This window comes from Octopus bimaculoides, chromosome 2 (genome assembly GCF_046866305.1).
Source record: "Octopus bimaculoides isolate indiv1 chromosome 2, ASM4686630v1, whole genome shotgun sequence".
In the NCBI taxonomy this organism is placed as follows: Eukaryota; Metazoa; Mollusca; class Cephalopoda; order Octopoda; family Octopodidae; genus Octopus; species Octopus bimaculoides.
Window position 1 is genome coordinate 38800316 of NC_142929.1, and position 22649 is coordinate 38822964.

Genomic DNA, 22649 nt, shown 5'->3' on the forward strand with positions numbered 1-22649 from the left:
TGTATTAGTAGTAATTATTGCACTTAGCAGGCTTATGCTTATCCAGTTCCCTAGCTAACAACACTTGGTCTCTCATCATATTAGGGCTGAATTAGTTTGAAGAGAAATATAGCGTATTAAGGTACATATTTCTATGGAATGCTCAGCCACTTCCCTTGCATAGAAATCAGCAGAGCCGTGGGTGTAATAAACACAATACACTCAGGGGAGATAATTCATATAAGCACATTCTGGATTTTAGCTAGGATCCATGTTAGCAATTCCATTTTATAACAAACATGTTTTGATATATGTGCGCAGCTATATACTTATTTCTACATACACATTCTTATATTCTTTTACACTCAAGCATATTTTATGGCTATTTACAGCATTGTTTGATGCATCTTAAATATTTCTTCAGTGAGATGTAATATTCTCAGATCTGATTTATTACTTCCTGAACCTTTTATTTATTTATCTATTTTTTAAATTTATTTTAGCGACACATACTTTAAGACCACACCTATATACTTGTCTTAATGTATTAACCAATCAATAAATTTAAAGACCAAATGCTTTTACAGCACCCTTGTATTTTTAATATACGTCCTGTATAAACACAGTACATAGAATGAATACAACTCAATATATTCTACACTTCAGTTATCACACATATCCTGTATTCATATACTGTCTCCGCTTATACAGCATCGCATTTTTACAACTACCACATAACAACTCCATTACTTGATTTATTAACATTAGTCTTCTGCAACAATACACAACTATTTCTCTATTGGTCTATTAAGGTTACCATTGGTTTCATATTATGAAAAAATATCTTAAAATCTTAATAATTTTTCAAGCTGATCACATGGAAGAATGGTGTTCATCTCCATGTGGTCAGCTTGAAATATTGTTAAGATATAAAGATATTTTTCTTAACATGAAACCAATTGCACCCTAAATACACAAATAAAGATGCAGTGTTGAGCACTTATTCTCATTATTCGACATTTACATATATATATATATGTACACATATATATATACATACATATATATGTGTGTATATATATATATATATATATATATATATACATGCACACACACACACACGCACACATATGTATATAAACAAATTTATGCACACACACATAACCACAAACATGAGTTCACACACACACACACACACACAACATACAAATACAGTGTTGCGTTGTGTGAGTACGTGCATACACACATATTTTGTGTGCACATATACATGTGTGAGTGTGCTTTTATATCTGCTTATGCAAAATAAGAAGTTTATATATCCTTGGAGTCTTCTGTCGGAGACATCTTTTCTTTTTCATCTGGTTCAACTTTTTCCTCATCTTGGGGTTCATTTACTACATCTTCAAGTGCAACTAAAACATCATCCGGCACATTTACTTCATCATCTGGTGCATCAGCTTCAACTTCTGGTGCATTTACTGCATCTTCTGGTATATTTACTACATCTTCTGTTACATCTACAATATTTTCTAGTTCATCTGTTTCCTTTTCTGGTATATCTGCTGTGTTTTCTTGTTCATCTGATGTATGTTCCTCTTCAGAATCTTCGTCCTCTTTTGCAACAGACAGAATGCTTCCCGACATGTTAGATAGTGGCGTATAGCAAATAGCCTCTTTAAAATTAAATGTCTCACATTTGTGGATCCTTATAGGTTTGATGGGTCTCTCGTTGAATGTTTCTTGTTCTTCTAATGTCTGCAGAAGCTCAGTGCCTTCAAGAAGTTGACTGCACGAAAAAAGAAGAAAAAAAAAATTTTAAAGTAAGAAAAAATGCAGACAAGGAAGATAGAATACTTTCTGAAACAGTTGCTGCTAATGATGGTGATGATGGTGGTGGTGGTGGTGGTGGAGGAGGAGGTGGTGGTGGTGGTGGTGATGATGATGGTGGTGGTGGTGGGGGTGGGGTGGTTTACATATCTGATGATAATGTGAACAAATTGAAAAGAAATAGAATTCAACTCTGATGAAGAGCAAATATTAACTGCATGAAGTTATAGTTCCAGCTTCCAACATTTCATAGTGATTGTGTAAATGAACAGTGGAAGCAGACTGGGTAGCAGATGCAGTGGCAGCAGCACTAGGGGGTGGTTTTAGTGACAATGATGATGGTGATGATGATGGTATCTTTATGGGAAAATAATTGACAAATTGCTTGAAAACTATGTTACAGTCTTTTACTGACTTAACTTGTATGTATGTATGTGTGTGTGTGTGTGTGTGTATGTGCGTGTGTGTGTGTGTGCATGTGTGTGTGTGAATTAGGCTTCTTAATGAGTATTATTTTAAGTATTATTATTTTCTTTGTTTTTGTTCAAAGTCTGTTTTAATTTATGTGGGATCTGAAAAAATAATAACAAGATATACAATGCATAAATGTGTGTCCATGTGTACATGTTATGCATGAGCATGCAGATGTGTGTGTGTGTGTGTGTGTGTGTGTGTGAGTGAGAGTGAGAGAGAGAGTGAGAGAGAGAGAGAGAGAGAGAGGGTAAAACTATGGCTGAAATATTTTCTGTCTGTCTGTCTGTCTCCCTCTTATTATCACTGTTATATATTATATATATTGATTGATACAGCAAGATCCCTGCAGGAAGCGGTCATAAAGGCTAGCTGAGATGTATTTAGGAGGCTGAAAACTATGAATTTTTAACTTAATTTAATATTTTAACTTTAAATCAGTCCATTCCTTGTCTCTCTCATCATTTCTTTTCATATTCTTTTCTACAGAAATCAAGAGATGACAATACACACCTGCACCAAATTCTAATATACCTGATAGTATACCTGATATCTCTGACTCCAATTTCTAAGGAGTTTAATTCAAACAAACCTAGCAATATATAAAATGGGTTCAGTCCTAATGAGCAAAGAGAAATAACTCAGTGTGGCCAGTGGCGTGAAATTGCTCAACAAAGACGAAAAAGATATACTAAATGCCAAATTAGATGACTTCCTGATTTACTGAAATAAGGGAAAGTAATCATCATCATCATCATTATTTAACGTCCGCTTTCCATGCTAGCAAGGGTTGGACGATTTGACTGAGGACTGGCGAACCAGATGGCTACACCAGGTTCCAATCTGATTTGGCTGAGTTTCTACATCTGGATGCCCTTCCTAACGCCAACCACTCCGAGAGTGTAGTGGGTGCTTTTATGTGCCACCGGCACGAAGGCCAGTCAGGCAGTACTGGCAACGGCCACGCTCGAAATGGTGTATTTTATGTGCCACCTGCACAGGAGCCAGTCCAGTGGCACTGGCAACGACCTCGCTCAAATGTCTTTTCACATGCCACCGGCACACGTGCCAGGAAGGCGACGCTAGTAACGATCATGCTCAAATGGTGCTATTTACGGGCTCTGGCAACGATCACGCTCGGACGGTGCTCTTAGCACTCCACTGGTACAGGTGCCATTATGATTTCGCTTTCACTTGCCCCAACAGGTCTTTGCAAGCCAAGTTTAGTGTCCAATGAAGGAGACGTTGGCATGGGTGCCAGTCGTCGAATTTAGTTCAATTTCGATTTCACTTGCCTCGACAGGTCTTCGCAAGCGGAGTTTAGTGTCCAATGAAGGAAAGGCACACATAAGTGGGCTGGCTACTACCCTGGCAGAGGCCTCGGATTATAGTCTCACTTGGCTTGCTGGGTCTTCTCAAGCACAGCATATTTCCAAAGGTCTCGGTCACAAGCCATTGCCTTGGTGAGGCCTAATGTCCGAAGGTCTTGCTTCACCAAAATAAGTACTTAATGGTAATTGCAGTCAACTCTAATGAGAAGGATAGATAATCTGATAAATCAAGAATACTCTGGAATTAACATGCCATTAAGGGAAACTTGGTTTGTTTGTGTTTTTTTTATCTCTCTGGAGACCAAAGTATAGCTGTGAATATGTTTCTACTTCGATATGTACCAACAGCAGAGAATATTTATGGCATAGGGTAACTTACATAACTTTGCAGGGACTTTTTCATATTGACCCTTTAACTGCAAAATTAATTTCATGGTTATTCCAGTGATAATGATAAATATCTACCAAGAAGTTGAATTGGTATTTTCTGCAAGTCATATTGCCTCAGAATATTTGATATGTCTTAGTCTCAACAACAAAAAGTTTTAAAAATGACTTTTTCAACAAAAGACAGATTGTAATGTAAAATTGCCTTCTGTAGTTAAGGGTAATGGAATTTTGAGTCAATATATCTGATTCCTGCAGTAAAAGGGTTTAAACAGCTAATTTCAGTTCCAGAATGAGTTCCAGAATGTGACAATATTTCAAAGAAATATGGAGGTAAAACAATTGAACTACAAACTACCTACAAATTAAAAGTTTAAAATTTACTATATTCATTTTATTGTTTCTGAGCAGAGCTCTAATTGTACACTGTTACTATTTGCTTAGTTGTAGACAATAGGTGCCACATCATCTGACACTGCTAGATTCCACAATAGGCAAAAATCCTGATCAGAAGCAAAGTTATTTTTTTATGTGCTTCATACTACAAAGCAGGGGTTTAAGAACATATTTTTAAGAGCCTCTTAAGGTGAAGAAAATAATAAATTTTCTTACATCATAAAAATTTAGAAACTTGAGAGACATGAAATGAATTATTTTTAATAGTGAAACTCAAAGTAGATTGAGCTACAAATAACAGCATTCAAATGGCAAAAGTTGAAGGCTACCCATGGGACACAAACCTACATCTGTAAACATGACAGATGTTTTGATTGTCTCGTAGGTAGTTTTTGACTTTTTCCATCCAAAGGGATTTTTAACTTTATATTTACATGCTATTATTTATTGCTTTATCTACTTTGAGTTCCATTGTTAAATACAAATTTATTTTTTTTATTTTTGGGAGTAATTGAATATATTATTCACTGAGGAACAAGAAAGGAACACATGGTAAATGACAAAAGAAAGGGGATGCTGATATATCTGACATGGTTATTCAAAACTAGATCTGGATGAAATCTCAGTTATCTAATAACCAAGACCAGAACAGAAATGGTGACAGGAAAATACAGGTCAATATTAAGATAGCTAAATATGTAACTTGTAAATAAATTTTTGTACTTGTTGTATTTGTGTTAATGTAAATTTTGTTGATCTATAAACTTGAATATTTATACAAATTAACAAAATAACAGATGATATATTCATTAATAAATGATCAAACATAAATTTATGTAGTTTACTAAGGTTACTAAATGCAAATGACAAAGTATTTATTAGCTATAGAAACACTATCATTGTTTATATCAAAAACATTTGATTTGGTAGTTAGTGGTATAAAACAATGAATTTTCTTTAACAAGCAGACAGACGAAAAGTGAATTGAAACACAGTTACTGAAAACATCTTACCCAAAGGCAACATATTTATGATTCATCCAAGGTGTTTCTACTAAAGTTATAAAAAATTGGGAAGCATTTGTATGCCGTCCATGGTTAGCCATTCCTAGCATGCCCCGTTTGTTGAAAGGTACACAAAAATTTTCATCTAAAGAATAAAGAAATTTTAAAGACAAATTAAGAAACAATGTTTATGGTTCAATTATGTGAAAAACTGAAAATAAATAAGGAACTATTCTAGTGTAGATATTACTTGAATTTTAATTACAAGAAGCTTTAAGTAGAATAATAAAATTTATGTTCAATTTCTCGGTTATTATACTTTATAATTGGTTACAAAATTTTCATTAAATCAAATGAGATAACTGAATATTCATTGCAAATCAGAAATCATTAAAGATACATTTAACAAGTATAATGGGTGCTAAACCCTGTATCCCACAAAGCCTAACTGAGCAGTACAATGGTGATATATATTAAACATAATCTGATCTGAATGTATCAGATAATTTCATAAAAGACCTTGCTCTCTTAGAAACCCATTGGTATCGGTACTGTTAATAATACATATTCCTCAATTGCTCTTTCATTAAAATTTTTTTCAAAAGCTAAACTTGCAATCATGAAATGGATGTAGACCCTGTTACCAGTAATCAATTTGATTTTCTGTATACACTCATTATCATGAGCACAATAAAGGCAGTGAGCTGGCAGAATCATCACCATGCAAGGACATAATGCTTAATGGTATTTCTTCTGGCTTTTCATTCTGAGTTCAAATTCTGCCAAGGTCTACTTTGCCTTTCATCCTTTTGGGGTAGATAAAATAAATACCAGTTGAGCACTAGGGCTGATGCAATTGACTAGCCCCCTCCTCCAAAATTTAGTATATTTTGTGGTACCAAAGACTCCAATTCATGAGGGTATTCAATGTAAAGGCACATGGCTCAGTGGTTTGAACATTGGGTTCACAATCAACAGGTAGTGATTTTGAATCCCGGACCAGGCTGTGTGTTGTGTTCTTGAGCAACACACTTTATTTCATGTTGCTCTAGCTCACTCAGCTATTGAAATGAGTTGTGACGTCATTGGTGCCAAGCTGTATTAGCTTTTGCCTTTCCTTTGGACAACATCAGTGGCATGGAGAGCAGAGGCCTATAGTAGAAAGCATTATGATGATCACAATAAAGTAGTTGTACAAATGGAATATATAGTCAAGTGAAAATACCAACCTTCAAATTCGCCTCCATATATAGACTCTCCATCATTACCACGACCATAGCACACATCTGGAAGAGAGAGATTCTAGGTTATTATTTAACTTATGCAAACAGCTTTATCAACTAGGAGAACTGTGGTTTTCTATGCATCCATACAAAAATCTATGTATTCATCCATACATTCATATGCACACACACACACACACACACACACACACACAAATATATGTATTATATTGCATGAAATGAGAAATAAGGAAAGCTTCTAACAATGCAGAAAGTTTTTAAATCCTTTATACTACCTCACTACAATGTGCCAAGTGAACTTCAACACTCTTCTTATATTGCATATTCTAGTGCATTCAAATATCTCTCACATCAGTGTTTTCATCATCAAGGAATCTATTAGGGTAGAGTAAGACACCTTTATGATGAGTTGGTTTAACATTGTGAAAAGGATAAAGATCCTCTTCAGTCATGAATGACCATGGAATTGCACCTAGAAAGTTACCTTCCAAGGCACAAGCCCAGAGAAGTTTGTTTATGGAAGACCAGCAGTTGCCCATGCATACCAGCCTCTGCTCTCCATGCCACTGATGTTATCCAAGGGAAAGGCAAAGGTCGATACAGCTTGACACCAATGATGTCACAACTCATTTCGACAGCTGAGTGAGCTAGAGCAACATGAAATGAAGTGTTTTGCTCAAGAACACAACACACAGCCTGGTCCAGGATTCAAACTCACTACCTATTGGCTGTGAACCCAATGTTCAAATCATTGAGTCATGTGTTTTTACATTGAATACACACATGAGTTGGAGGCTTTGGTACCACGATATATATATATATATATACTCAATTTTCTAGTTCAAGCGGAATGTACGCACCACACACAATGCACTCTGGCATTGCCCGGGTCATTGATAACAATAACACCATGACCAACTGGTATTGTAGTACATATCTCTGATAAGGAAAAACTGATTTGAAATTGTACCAATTAATGAACACAGTGTGCATTCCAACCAATGAAGGGACATGCACCACGAGCAGACTTGTGTGTGTATGTGACCTTAATTTGCCCTCGCATAGATGTATTATTTTGTGGTACCAAAGCCTCCAACTCATGTGTGTATAAAGTTAAAAATCCCTTTGGATGGAAAAAGTTGTCTTCCCTAAGGTTATCAGGTCAGACATTTGTTTTCCATCGTACCACTTATATTATAGTACATGCTCAACCGCTGTGAAAAACAGGGAGATTGTAGCAAATTCCTTACAAACTTTGTGGTTTATGGAATGAATAATAGGCATGAATATATACTAATAATGATAAGCAACTTTGCATAAATTGGGTTGAATAAGGAGAAAGATGTTTAAGGCAAAAAAAACCAAAGGTTTTCGTCATTGGGAGTTTTAAATTGTTTAAATTTTATTGTTATTATACTGTTTACACTTAAAATCCATTGTATCGTCCTGTTTTTGTCTTTTACGTTGTTGTATGTGTCTTAATGTAATTTTATGTACGCCCTTGTGACCAATGAATTAATTAATTATTATTAATTTTATTATTATTATTATTATTATTATTATTATTATTATTATTATATGTATATATATATATATATATATATATATATATATAGATAGATAGATAGAAGAGTTAAGGAATGAAGAAAATAAGATCTAGGCTACATATGTTTCATAGCAAGCAGAACCTTGGAAGTGGTAAATATCCGAGCATAGTATATACCACAGGCTACTCTTAAGGACATCTTGATTAAATGAAAGTTTACATTGTTGCAAGGAAGTACATGTTAACACATGGAAGATTCAATCAGAATGGTTGCCTACCATGAAATATAAAAAGGACTTTTTACAATTTATCATACTTTGATAAGAAAAAAATCCACAACCTTCCATCTCAGTAAATCACTAATGTCACTGAAGGTTGTTTTTTATATTTACTATGGTTTGCTTGAAGCTAACTTTCTTCCTACACCTCAATATATGTATATATATGTGTGTATATATATATATATATATATATATATATATATATATATATATATATATATATATATATATATATATATATATATATATATATATAATATATATATATATATAATATATATATATATATATATATATATATAATATATATATATATATATATATATATATAATATATATATATATATATATATATATATATATATAATATATATATATATATATATATATATATAATATATATATATATATATATATATATATACATATAATATATATATATATATATATAATATATATATATATATATATATATAATATATATATATATATATATATATATATATATATATATATATATATATATATATATATATATATATATATATATATATAGAGAGAGAGAGAGAGAGAGAGAGAGAGAGAGAGAGAGATAGATAGAGATGCATACTGTATGTAAGTATGTATCTACATACATGCATACATACATACATACATGTTTATATATATATATATACAGACACACACATGCATACACACACACACACACATGCACATACATATGATTTTTTGTTTTTAGAAATTTTTTTATGTTTTGAAATATATAGACACCCATGAATTTTATAATTTGAAAGCTGCCAGTTTTAAGCATTTTTTAATATTTAAAAAAATCTTCTGCATATAAGTCAAAATAAAGTGAAAATTTTTTTAAAGCTATGATGATCAACGACTTTCTTTACTACTTTCATATATTTTATCTTGGTCATTAGTTAAAGCAATGATTATATGCCAGAGAGGAATATCATCATACAATATTAAAGTTGACAAGTTTTTCAAGAAACAGGACACTACTAAACTAGTATTTCTTTCTTTTTTTTTTTTTTTTTCACACAATATTTTCAATAAAAATCGTTGTTTATTAGTTTGGCTAAAAGTCAGAAACAGCTTTGCTATTTAAACTTTACATGATATCCGTAAAATCATAAAGTACTTTATGAAATTACTTTGGATATCAATTTTGAAAGAAAAAAAGAATGACATACTAAATCTTGTTATTAAAAACAGTAAAAGATAAGAATTCCAAAAAAAAAAAAAAAGAAATGTTACTTTAACATACTTCAAAATTTAGAAATATTTTGTAAATTATAAAAAGTGTAAAGCTACCACCACTGCCATTGCTATCATCACCATCATTATCATTCAATGTCTACTTTTTTATAACTTGCATGGGTCAGACAGAATCTGTTGAAGGAGATACTTTATGATATGATGCCCATCCTGTTGCCAACCTCTTCCTGTTTCCAAGCAAAGTAATATTCCCCCACTGGCCAGACATGCTTTTCATGGAAGACTGGAAATGAACAACATTGCTTGTATGACAGTGATGCTCATTTACAACCATAATGTCAAGACAAGGGTAAAAACAAACACATGCACACATGTATGTATGTATGTATGAGAGTGTGCATGTATGCACATATTATACTATTATACTATTATACACACACACACACATATATACATCGCGAAATCGGTCGATACATAGTTGAGTTATTTAAAAGAAAGTTGGTTTCTTCTGTTGGTTTCTTTCCTCACATTCGGTACTAAAATGTGTTCATTTGGGAAGTCTAGTGTGTAGCATTATTCTGTAGTAATGCCCTTATATATATATATATATATATATATATATATATACATTCAGGGCAAGCCAGTATGTATACGGGCCCACCTGCATGCTAGAAGACGCCAAATGTCTCTAAACTGCCCTAAGATGTGGGGTTTCCCCCTTAATCCTGAAATCAATTGACAGGTAATTGAAACGTTTCATAAATCTGTTTCATTTATTTACCTGAGGGTGATGCATGTTTATAGTTTAATGGTTATATCTTAAGGTAGTTTAGAGACATTTTGTGTTTTCTTCTAGGGTGCAGGTGGGCCTGTATACATACTAGCTTGCCTTGAATATATATTTATAAATTCATTAATTTAACCTTAACTGGTTGATTACATGCTAACTACCTGATGAAATCAAATATATGATTGATTCTAGGAGTCGATTACATAGCTGAAAAAATCCAAATAGTTAACCAGTGGATTAGTTACACTATCGGACAGTGATCCACTTGTGTAAAATTCTATCAGTACTATTTTGTGGCATTCTTATACAAACCAAACTTCACACCTAGATCTCAGTCTATGCAGTCAAAATTATAGATATTACTCCAACTTCACAGTGAAGCAGTTAGCACTTGGAACAGATCCCACTATAATATGTGCAGCTGTATAAATTCAAAGAGATAATCAATAAAAAAAAAAGAGATATACAAAACAAAAGTGCCTGATTAACAGGCCAATAGTTATTGCTGTTGTTACTGCTGCTGCTGTTGTTGTTGTCATTGTTGTTTCAACTCATTTCAAGTCATTTATATTATTTATAAGAGAGCAGACCTTTAACGACCATATTTCTGTTGCATATTACATATTTAGGTCTACAGTGTACAGCTCGTTCCTCCTTTTTTAGGATGGTTGGGTGTAATTTGAGGGAGGTTTTCTTCCATTTCTAGCAGGTTGGATCACCTACAGGCTCCCACATTCACTCAGCTAATTAACAACAGAATTCAACTAAAGAGAATACTATGAAGGAGTAATTATGATAATTGATAAGGCAATGAGCTGGCAGAATCATTAGCAGGTTGAACAAAATGCTTAGTGGCTTTTCATCTGGCTCTTTACATCTGCTAAGATTAAATTTGGTTTTCATCCTTTCAGGGTCAACAAAACAGGGTACTGGTCAAGTACTTGAGTTCATATAATTGATTATCTCCCTTCCCCTAACACTGCTGGCCTTGTACCAAATATGAAACTATTTAAGGTAGCAAGTTGATAGAATTGTTAGCATTTTGGGAAAAATACTTAGTGGCATTTCTTCCAACTCATTACATTGTGAGTTCAAATGCTGCTGAGATCAACTTTGCCTTTCATCTTTTCCGGGTTGTGAAAATAAGCCCCAGATGAGCACTAGGGAGCAATGTAATTGACTTGCCCCTCCTCTCAAAATTGTTGGCCTTATGTCCAAATTTGAAACTATGATTATTGATAAAGAATGTGGAAGAAAAGAAAGAGCATTTAATATTTCAGATGAAGAAGGCAGCAAGTTGGGAGAATTGTTAGCAGCTCAGGCAAAATGCTTCACCACATTTTACCAGTCTTTACATTCTGAGTTCAATTACCGTCAAGATCAACTTTGCCTTTCATCCTTTGGGGGTTGGTAAAATTAGTGCCAGTTGAGCACTGGTGTCGATGTAATCAACTTACCCCTACCTCAAAATTGCTGGCCTTGAACTGAAATTTGAAATCAGTATTTCAGATGAAGAGCTAGTGAAACTAATCATGCACTAAGTCATTGGGACAAATGCACCACAGTATCAAGCTTCATATCTCTGTGTTCTGAGTACGTTCCCCACAGAGACTGAATTTTTATTTCTTTAGGACCATTGAGTACCAGTAATATACTACAAGTGGCTGATTGACAGTGAGTAAAATATCATCATCATCATTGTTTAATGTCCACTTTTTCATGCTCACATGGATTGGAAGAAATTTGTTGAGGCAGATTTTCTACAGCTGGATGCCCCTCCGATCACTAAAACATTGGATAGGAAGCCTTATAGTATTTGTTCTGATGGCCTGCACATTGAGTTCAGTTCCAACAAGGATTAACTTTGCCTTTACATCTTTCTTGATAAATGAAAGTATAAGCACGGGTATGGATGTGTGGTTAAAAGCTCACTTTGCAACTATGTGATTTTGGGTTCAGTTCCACTGTGCATTACCTTTGGCAAGTGTCTTTTACTATAGTTTTGGGTCATTGAATGCCTTGTGAGTAAATTTGGTGGAATGAAAACTGCATAGAAACTTGTCATATAAATTTATGTTGTGTCTTTGTGTTTGTGTTTGCCCCTTCCATTGCTTGACAATTGGTCTTTATTTGTTTATGTCTCTACAACTTAGTGGTTCAGCAAAAGAAACTGATTGAACAAATACCAGACTTTAAAAAAATGAGTACTGGGGTTAGTTTGTTTAACTAAGCCCTTCAAAGCAGTGCCCCAACATGACCACAATCCAATGACTCCCTGTCTCTCTGAATTGGCTATGTTGCACTGTCAGAATGGTTCTGTGGGAGCCACTCACAACATCCCTTTCTTCAGAAATGGTGAAGTGTTGAGTGAAATGCTAGCTACATTTTCTCATAGGAAAAAAACTGATAAGCTATAGGAACCATCCAAGACAAGATCGATATAAAGCACAGCATGGCATGGGAATAAAAGAAAAAAGGAAGTAAAAATATATTGAGTTCAAATGATGCCAATAAAAAGAGAAACCAATATTACCTCCTCCTTGAATCCATCCATTTGGTACAATTCTGTGGAAAAAGGAGTTTTCATAAGTGAGTTTTCTCTGTGGGTCACGTGCCATGGGAGTATTTCCAACGCATAATGTTTTGAAATTTTCACATGTTTTTGGAAGAATGTCATTGAACAACTACCAGAAAAATCAAGTAAAAAAAAAATGTAAAAAGTAAAAAAATAAAGCATGTCATTAATTGAAATGATTTTAAAATATTGTATTTTCCTGCATGCATACAAGTTGAATTTTTCAGAACAAAATTTTGAGTTAAAAGAAGGTAACTGGAATAATACACCAAAAAAACTTTGGAGGACCAAAAGTTCCATGTGGAATGCAGCAGGATTTGGAAAGATAACGACGATGCTTGAATGTTTGCCCTGCATGGTTACAATATGTACAACATAGGCGATTTACGACTTATTTCCCTTCATCAGCACAGAATAACTGTTCGGCTAGAGGTGGCACTGCCAAATTCCTGTTCAAAATACAACTAGTCACTGATCTATAAATTAGAAAATTACTATTTTTAAATCTCACAGGACTGTTATGTTGGCAAACAATCTTCACTACAAAGTACTGTTGTTTAATATCTTAATAACGTGAGATTTAAAAATAGTAATTTTCTAATTTATAAATCAGTGACTAAGTTGTCACTTTGAAAACTATATATTTCGAATGGGAATTTGGCAGCGCCACCTCTAGCTGAACAATTATTCTGTGCTGATGAAGGGAAATAACCCAGAAATTGCAATACACAGATATTGTTTTGAGCTGATTGGGGATACTAGATTCCCCTGTTCGAAAATATTACGACACAGATCGTGTCGTATAGCCAGCTGGAGACGATGTCTGCTGGGGCTAAATTACAGCAACATTTGTCCTAAACCAAGACTGCCATGTTATGTTGGCAAATAATCTTTACTACAACAAGATGGAAGATGAAATCATGGTTAGTGGGCATATATGCCATATTTCAAGAGTTTTTGCTCCTTCATCAGCACCTGTTAGTTGGTGTTGCTGAGGAGTTGTAGCCCTAGGTCATCACCAACCTATGTTCAAAGACTTTCAAGTTATGTCTTCCCCATCTTTTTGTATATCCAAGAGTATGTTATACAATGTCTTTCATGTTTTCTTATATTTGCTGTCAATAAGTAATGTAGTAAAGCTGTCCTTACCTAAGAATCATCTGGGATATACCTATTCAAATCAACAAAGAAATAAAAGCTAATCTCCCAGACATAATAATCAAGGATTGGAAAAAAAAAACAACTGCTTACTGATAGACATTACAGTCTATTCTGACCAAAATATTGTCCAAAAAGAAGTGGAGAAATTGTCAAAGTACAAAGACCTTGAAATTGAAGTATTCGAGATGTGGGGCATGAAAGTCAAAACAATACCAGTAATAATTTGGAGCATTAGACATGATTAAAAAAACATGTGAATAAAAACGTAGAAGTTATACTTGGATCCTCAACACTAAACACTATTCAAAAAATAGCCTTGCTAGGAACAGTCCACATCCTATGCCAGACATTATCAATTCAATAATACAACTAAACAAAACAAGCCACAAACACAAGACACACTCTATACAGCAAATATCCAATGAAATAAACGACCACCAGCAAACTAGATAGCCAATGCATTACATACACAATAGAAACACTAATACAACAAAAGACTGCAGTACACCTCAAAAAGAAAAAAGAAATTGCACACTCTCAACAACGAAAAAGGACATACAATGCTTCACACACCCCAGAAACATGGGTATGTAGCAGAAATTTGCCTGAAACTACCAAATGTTGAACAATGATAATAATTATAATAATAATGTTTTCTTTATTGGCCACGAAGGCTGAACACTAATGATACAATGGATAGTGTAAGTGGTAAAAGTATGTGGAAAGAGTGAGAGATGTATTCTGATAGGTGGTATTTTAGAATTCAAATATTTCCCCCTTGAACTTAATGTCACTTACCTCAATTAGGAAAAATCCAGATTCTATGTCATCGATACTGATGTACATGTAGATAAAATCATGCTAGTACAAAATACAGGAAACAAAAATTTTTTTTAAAAACCCAGATAATTAAAAACAAAATTCAATAAAACAATAGGATATAGTACACAATATCATCCAGAGACATGAAACATAACATAAGCAACACATAAGCAACCTTTTTAGAGATTTTTAGTTAGTAAAAAGCTTTTATAGTTTTCTGCAAATAGTTTTAATATTGTATTTTTGTTGAATTGTATTGCCATCTATAAAAAATTTGGTTATTAAAATTCAACCTTTTACTGCTTACTATAAATAATAGCCTTTTATATCTAATAGTACTGAAATATTTCATTACTCATCAAAAATGTTTAGTAGTGTCGAAATATTTCATCACTCATCCACAATCTCTTATTTTTAATAGCATCAAAATATTTCATCATTCATCTATAACCTTTTATTTTTAATAGCATCAAAATATTTCATTACCCATCTATTTTTATTTTTAACAGGATTAAAATATTTCATCATTCATCTATAACCTTTTATTTTTAATAGCATCAAAATATTTCATCATTCATCTATAACCTTTTATTTTTAATAGCATCAAAATATTTCATTACCCATCTATTTTTATTTTTAACAGGATTAAAATATTTCATTATTCATCTATAACTTTTATACTTAATAGTACCACAAAATTTCATCATTTATCTATTGCCTTTTAATACTTAACATTTTTTTAAATTTAACAATTTTTATATTTAACAGTATCAAAATAATTTCATCACTCACCTACAGTGATGTTTTATGCAATTATCTCCATATTGATTTTTTTTTTTTAAATGGTAGCTAAAAATGTAACAATTCAGCTACTAGTGTTATTTACATTGACACTTTTCAATATTATTTTGTAGAAGTGGAATCAGATCAACAAACTGAAGCTTTTCTGAAACATTCTGAATTTTTCTACTTTGTTTACATATTTGGTTCTTAATATACTTAAATAGGAATTGAGTATTGAGACTGATTTTTTTAATGTCTTAGGAGGGTCATTAAGCCAATAAGAAACACATACACAGTTTCTATTTCACTTCTTTTATAATTAATATTTAACTAGTTAACAATTTAACCCATTAACTAATCAATTGCTTGAATATTTGTTCAGTTAATCAATCAGTCACTAAGATTCATCAGAATTATTTCTTTGTCTCTTGCTACCTCATTACTCCAGATCTGTTTGTCTCCTAATTTTTAGATTATATATTTATATTTATAGAGAAGTGAAAATTAAATGTTACAGAGTTGTATAAATTTAGAATCTAGAAAATTGGCATGGGCATCATCATGCAGTTAAGAAGCTTGCTTTGCAACCATGCAATTTTGAGTTCAGTCTCACTACATGGTACCTTGGCCGAGTGTTTTCTATTATAGCTCTGGACCAAGCAGAGCAGTGAATGAATTTGATAGATAGAAACTGTGAGGAAGCCTATTGTGTGTGTATGTATATATATATATATATATATACATACATATATATGTGTGTATATACATACATACATATATATGTGTGTATATACATACATACACATACATACATACATACATATGTATATATATATATATATATATATATATATATATATATATATATGAGGGAGGGTACCTTTGTGTTTTGTTGTGATTGTCCCCCACCATCACTTGACAACCATAGTTGCTTTATTCATGTTTCTGTAACTTAGTGGTTCAGTTAAAGGTAATGATAGAATAAATAGCAGGCTTAAAAACAAGTACTGGGGTTGGTTGATTTGTTCAGCTAAAACCCTTCAAGGCAGTGCCCCAGCATGGCCATAGTCTAATGACTGAAACAAGAAAGAGATAAAAAATAAAGGATAAAAATTGTTAAAACTATAATAAATTTAAAATCAACATATGAAATATGCTTTTCATTTTAGTACAGTGTCCACTAAAAATCTAACAGGAAATGTAAGCCACTGCTGCCACTATGAAAAAGAAAAAAACACCTTTATTACTTTATTGAAAACTTACATTTCTCTTGATCAATTCATTTCTGTAATCCTCTTCGACTAATGCAGCAAACAATGTATATGGTAAGTTGTTGTCATAAAATTTATTATAATCAGCCCAGTACAAAAGATCATCATAACTACCAAGCATTTTATTGTTAATAAACACCAATTCATTTTTGTCATATATCCACATTTCTCCTTGGAGCAACTGAAAAATAGATTAAACAAACCACAGAACAGTTAATCTTTTGAATTTAACAAAACAGGATTATTACAAAAATTATTTTGCTATCAAACAGGCATTCATCTCAAGAGAGAAGAGTTAAAGCAATTTTATTTTTAAACAGATGAGAGAGTCGCTGTGTAATCAACTCACTGGCAACCGTTTGTAGTTATTTCTGGAGGCTAAATGTAATGTTCACACTACATTTTGGTGTCTTCAAGTACCTGAAACTCAGCCTAGTATAAAGTATATTGGTTTCAAATTTTGGCACAGGGCCAGCCAGTTTGAGGGAGGGGATAAGTTGATTACATTGACCCCAGTGCTCATCTGGTACTTATTTTATCAACCCTGAAAGGATGAAAAGCACAGTTGACCTTGGCAGAATTTGAACTCAGAATGTAAAGACAGATGAAATGCCACTAAGCATTTTGCCCAACGTGCTGATGATTCTGTCAGCTCCCTGCTTTAGCCCAGTACAAAATATATTGAATTTCTCAAATCAAAAAAATATATATGATGTTGACAACAAAATGACGATGATGATGAGGTTGATGATAATGATGATGAACATCATCATCATAACAATGCAATGATGATGATGCAGCAATGATGAGTATGACAGTGATAATGGTGGAAGTGCTGTCTTAAGGCTTGAGGATGCTGGGCAGTTACCCAGGGGCCTTATGGACACAGAGGCCCAATTCTAATCTATGTGTGCTGGGGATTGTGTCAATAAATAAATATTATCGGGCCCAATACAGTGATTTACCCAATACTAATCTACATATGCTGTCAATAGATAAATATTATATGACCCAGTGCATTGATTTACCCAGAGGCCTACAATGCTACCAAGATGGCTCTGGATAGTGGTGGTTATGAAGCGGTGATGATGATGTAGTGATGGTGGTGGTGATGGTGGTGGTGGTGATGGTGGTGGTGGTGGTGATGATGATGATGATGATGATGATGATGGTGGTGGTGGTGGTGGTGGTGGTGGTGGTGGTGGTGATGATGATGATGATGATGATGGTGGTGGTGGTGGTGGTGGTGGTGGTGGTGATGATGATGATGATGATGGTGGTGGTGGTGGTGGTGGTGATGATGGTGGTGGTGGTGGTGGTGATGATGATGGTGGTGGTGGTGGTGGTGGTGGTGGTGGTGGTGGTGATGATGATGATGATGATGATGATGGTGGTGGTGGTGGTGGTGGTGGTGGTGGTGGTGGTGGTGGTGGTGATGATGATGATGATGATGGTGGTGGTGGTGGTGGTGGTGGTGGTGGTGATGATGATGATGGTGGTGGTGGTGGTGGTGGTGGTGGTGGTGGTGATGGTGGTGGTGGTGGTGATGATGATGATGATGATGATGATGGTGGTGGTGGTGGTGGTGGTGGTGGTGGTGGTGGTGGTGGTGGTGGTGGTGGTGGTTAATAAGTTAGTAACTCCAAAAAGTTAACATTTGTAACAGCAAGGGGATAAATTCTTACAATGTATGATTGTTAACTATGCTAACTAAAATGCAGAAATTACTGTTTTTCCAAGCATTAAAAAAAAGCAAAAAAGTTTACTTACTTTTTTCTGCTTTTCAATAAACTCTTCCCACTCAAATTCAAACATGGGAAGAATATCGGGTTTTTGAAACATTGTAGGAAAATCAATTTCCATTTTCTGTCAAGAGAAATATTTCTTTGGAATAGCTTTTACAAACAACTTCTGAAAGGTTTTTAGTAAAGACTTTACAAAAACTAAATTAAATAGAATAGAATTCCTTATATTCTCTCAGTATTATTTTCCAAGTTTGAAAGTCAGTAACAAGATTTGCCAAGGGAGAAAAGTCAGCATGTCTTCATACCAGAGATTGGCATGTGATGGTAAGTGACTTCATATTTACCCGTTAGTGCTCAATTTTTTTTATTTAATTTACTACCAAAAATCTTTTTTATACAAAGACACTCCAGTCTTGATGACTAACTAAAGATATCTCAGAAAAATACAAGTGTTGCAGAAATATAGGCGTTAATGGGTTAATCAGTTGAATGGCTTTTCTCTTCCATAGTAACGTCTGTGTGAGCAGCAGTATCCCCATTCTAGAGGTGAGAGCAATGCTTCATAGTGTCTGTGTCACTCAGTTAAGCCTGAAGCTCAGATCTGCCACTTCTTTCTGTGATCAATAACAAATTTAGTTATATGTGTGTTGGTATACATACCTACCTACATACATACACACATACATTGGCATGTATGTATACATGTAATCTGTGTGTCCCTATATATAAACGCATATACACACAGACAAACACACACATGAACATACACTCACACATACATATACAAACAAGACAAACACAAATGCACATGCATACATACATGTTATGAATCAAGACGAACAGGTAGAACCATTAATACTGTTATCATAATAGCGAAAACTTATCAAATATCACATTTTTGAGAAGGCAAATATAATATTTATGTCTACTGCACTTATTCATTTTCCCCACTACTTGATTTCAATTGTTAGAGTTGGGATTAAGGTGAGGTATCTCAGAATTCAAAGTCCTAAATTACAGAGCTAGGCAAATGTCCGCAAAAGGTTGGAGTCCCCTGAGAGTCAGGACAGTGGCATGACTTGGGCTGGGTTGCTCTGTGGGATAACCACATTGGTCCTTCCTTAAAAGTAATATATCTTCGAATGCTGCAGCAACACATATATGAAGTGGCCACTCTGAGCAGTTCTGCACACCCCTCACACTACACACTATGCTACTGGCCGCAAATTAGTTTTGAGGCTAGGAGAGTTATGCATCATTTGCCTGATGGATACCGCCAGAGCAGGGTCTATAAGCACTTTCATTATAATTTTTTTACAAACAAGCCAATTTAGGGTGCTGAACTATTAAATCACTGGATGACAAATAAATGAAAAATGTTCTACATTAATGAAATAGGAAAAAAAAAAAAAAAAAAGAAAGATTTCAATTAAAAATCAAAATCCAACCAGTGTTTCGCTTTATGAGATCTTCTGGTCTTTAATTGTTATTATGAAGAATAGTTTTACGAGAAGTTACAAATACCATAACACTAGGTATCAGGAAGTTCAGAGTCTTGAGTATAACAAGAAAGTATGCCACTAAAATTATTACCTGTTTTGAATGGAAATAGTTTACTGGCAGTGGTCCTGTCGTATGGATTTGAACTACTACTACTGCACAGGAAGTCAAAAATTGTACCAAAAAATTAGGTAATTCAAACAATAGACAATTCAAAGTATGTGTTATTATAGGAAGCAAGAATATATTCTTGCCGACAGAGTTTTTCTATTCACTTTTCTAAACTGATGCGATGCTTACAAAATTTTGCATATTACTAAATGACTCGTTCCCCATTACAAAACGCTCCTATCATCAAAACACTAAATATGAAAGAAGATTTTTAACGATATACCGTAATATTAGCAAAAGGATTCAAAATTGATTTTCAACAAATAAGATAAAAACATAAGCAGTTCACAAACCTGAGCACAATATTGAGCTCTTTTGAAATTCATAGAATCAATTAATCCATAAATGACGACTTTGTAATTCTTTGCAGCACTGGCCATTTTACCGGCTTACCAAACTCGGAATGTGAAAAGAATAACGTGTTAGGATTCTTTGTTGTTTACAAATATTGCATGGTTATTAGTTACCATAGTTACAGCATTACAAGGAAGATAACTCTGACGTTCCTCCGCAATATGAAGCATAAAGATTTAGGATGGCGAGGGAAATTTTCTGCTCGTGTTTCTTTTTCGTCTTCATCATATATTTTTTGTAATGGACTGCTTATCAAAATACTGACTAAACTGAATAAGTTTCAGTTGCTGAATCGCACTAAAAATTATATTTAAAACAGAGAACAAATTAAGATTCCTAAATATTCAAAATTATCTACTATCTTTATATCTTCAAACAATTGTTTTTAAATTCACTGATGTTTGAAGAATTTTGTCTGACTTCAGTTTAAAAGTAGCTCAGACAACAGGGGGCGGCGAGAAGACGTGCGGTTTAGAGAAAGAATTTCATTTGTCATTATAACGAGGCAATTATTCCACAATTCTTTTTTGTTTTCATTTATCTAATTCAAGAGGACTGCTGATTTTTTTATTTTTATAACTAAGTAAATATATATTATATGAGCAGTCATTTTGAAACTACAAACAGGATGAAAGACATGTAAATAATTCAATTAGTGTATTAATTTATTTGAATTTGCTATTAGAAAAATGTTTAATTAAATATATAGATTCAACTCTTATATTTACGTATACCTGTAATAGCTACGTGAAATTAATATACTTGTACAGAACTCTAATTACATTAAAAAAAAAAAGTAAATGCGTAAACAGTGTTCAGCTGCTGAAAGGAAATTAAACATCAAAAATCAATTATGAAGAAACTTCAGAATAATGGATTCTACAGCGTGTAAAACAAAATAGAGTTACGTCCCTTGTACTAGCTATTGCATATTTATGGCAATTTTTTTATAAAAAAAACTAATATTCCATGTACTTTTATGCAATACTTGTTAACAAAATTTTAAAAATGTCTATAATTCGAAAGTAATTCTGCCAGAGCTCAATATCGGCAATTTTCCAGAATCTGAAGGTTAAAGGTTGATACGATTTGTCCCTTTATAATTGTTAACTGAAATACTTCTTGCATACGTTAAGAATATATGTATTTAAAAACTAAACAACACACACACTGTGTAAACTCACATGGACTTAAACAGAAAATGTCATCTCTCTCATTCTCAAATACTGACTGTTTGGTTCTTTGTTAAATAGTTCCAGTCAACCTTCGCTCCGACTGTTAACGAGTTTCTAACCCAGACGAATGCTCGATGTTTTTTTGTTCGTAATTAGCTGGGAGCTTTTTATTTAACGGAGGGACACGTCTGTATTTCTCCGATAAAGTTTGTTTTACTACTATTCGACACGTATCAAACTGACTAAGAAAGACAGTACAGTTATGGTTTGGTAAAGCCGACCCGTAAAGGACCAAAACACTCCGACAACTCAGTAATTCTCATTTCTATTGATCACAACCAACAATTTGTTAATACTTCTGTACCCAAGTTCATCCCCCTTCTGTCTTTTTCGTCTTCTACCTTCAACCTCATAAGTCACTGACCAAGAAAATTCTATCACTGATTTCCCCCACCCCATCATATCCGCTTGTAACTGCCACACCGAACTCATTTCTGAGTATCTTAGTCAATTCTTGTCACTCTCAATAGCACCTCTCCTCACCTACATTTTTGACACTAATAACGCCCTTAACATTTTGAACTTCTTTCTTTCGGTCCCTCCCAACCA

The 22649-nt window shown here is 33.6% G+C and overlaps 1 protein-coding gene across 1 annotated transcript; it reads right to left on the minus strand.

The window, feature by feature from the left end:
• Positions 1-542: 542 nt before the first annotated feature.
• Positions 543-20975, minus strand: LOC106875783 (putative inactive peptidyl-prolyl cis-trans isomerase-like 6). The gene is made up of 8 exons (XM_014924048.3): positions 20805-20975; positions 18866-18961; positions 17088-17276; positions 15018-15080; positions 13017-13167; positions 6625-6681; positions 5405-5540; positions 543-1765 (listed from the first exon to the last, which is right to left on the minus strand). Exons 1-8 carry the CDS (start codon positions 20889-20891, stop codon positions 1291-1293), a joined length of 1254 nt encoding a protein of 417 aa, XP_014779534.1. The 5' UTR covers positions 20892-20975; the 3' UTR covers positions 543-1290.
• Between the last annotated feature and the right edge of the window lie 1674 nt (positions 20976-22649).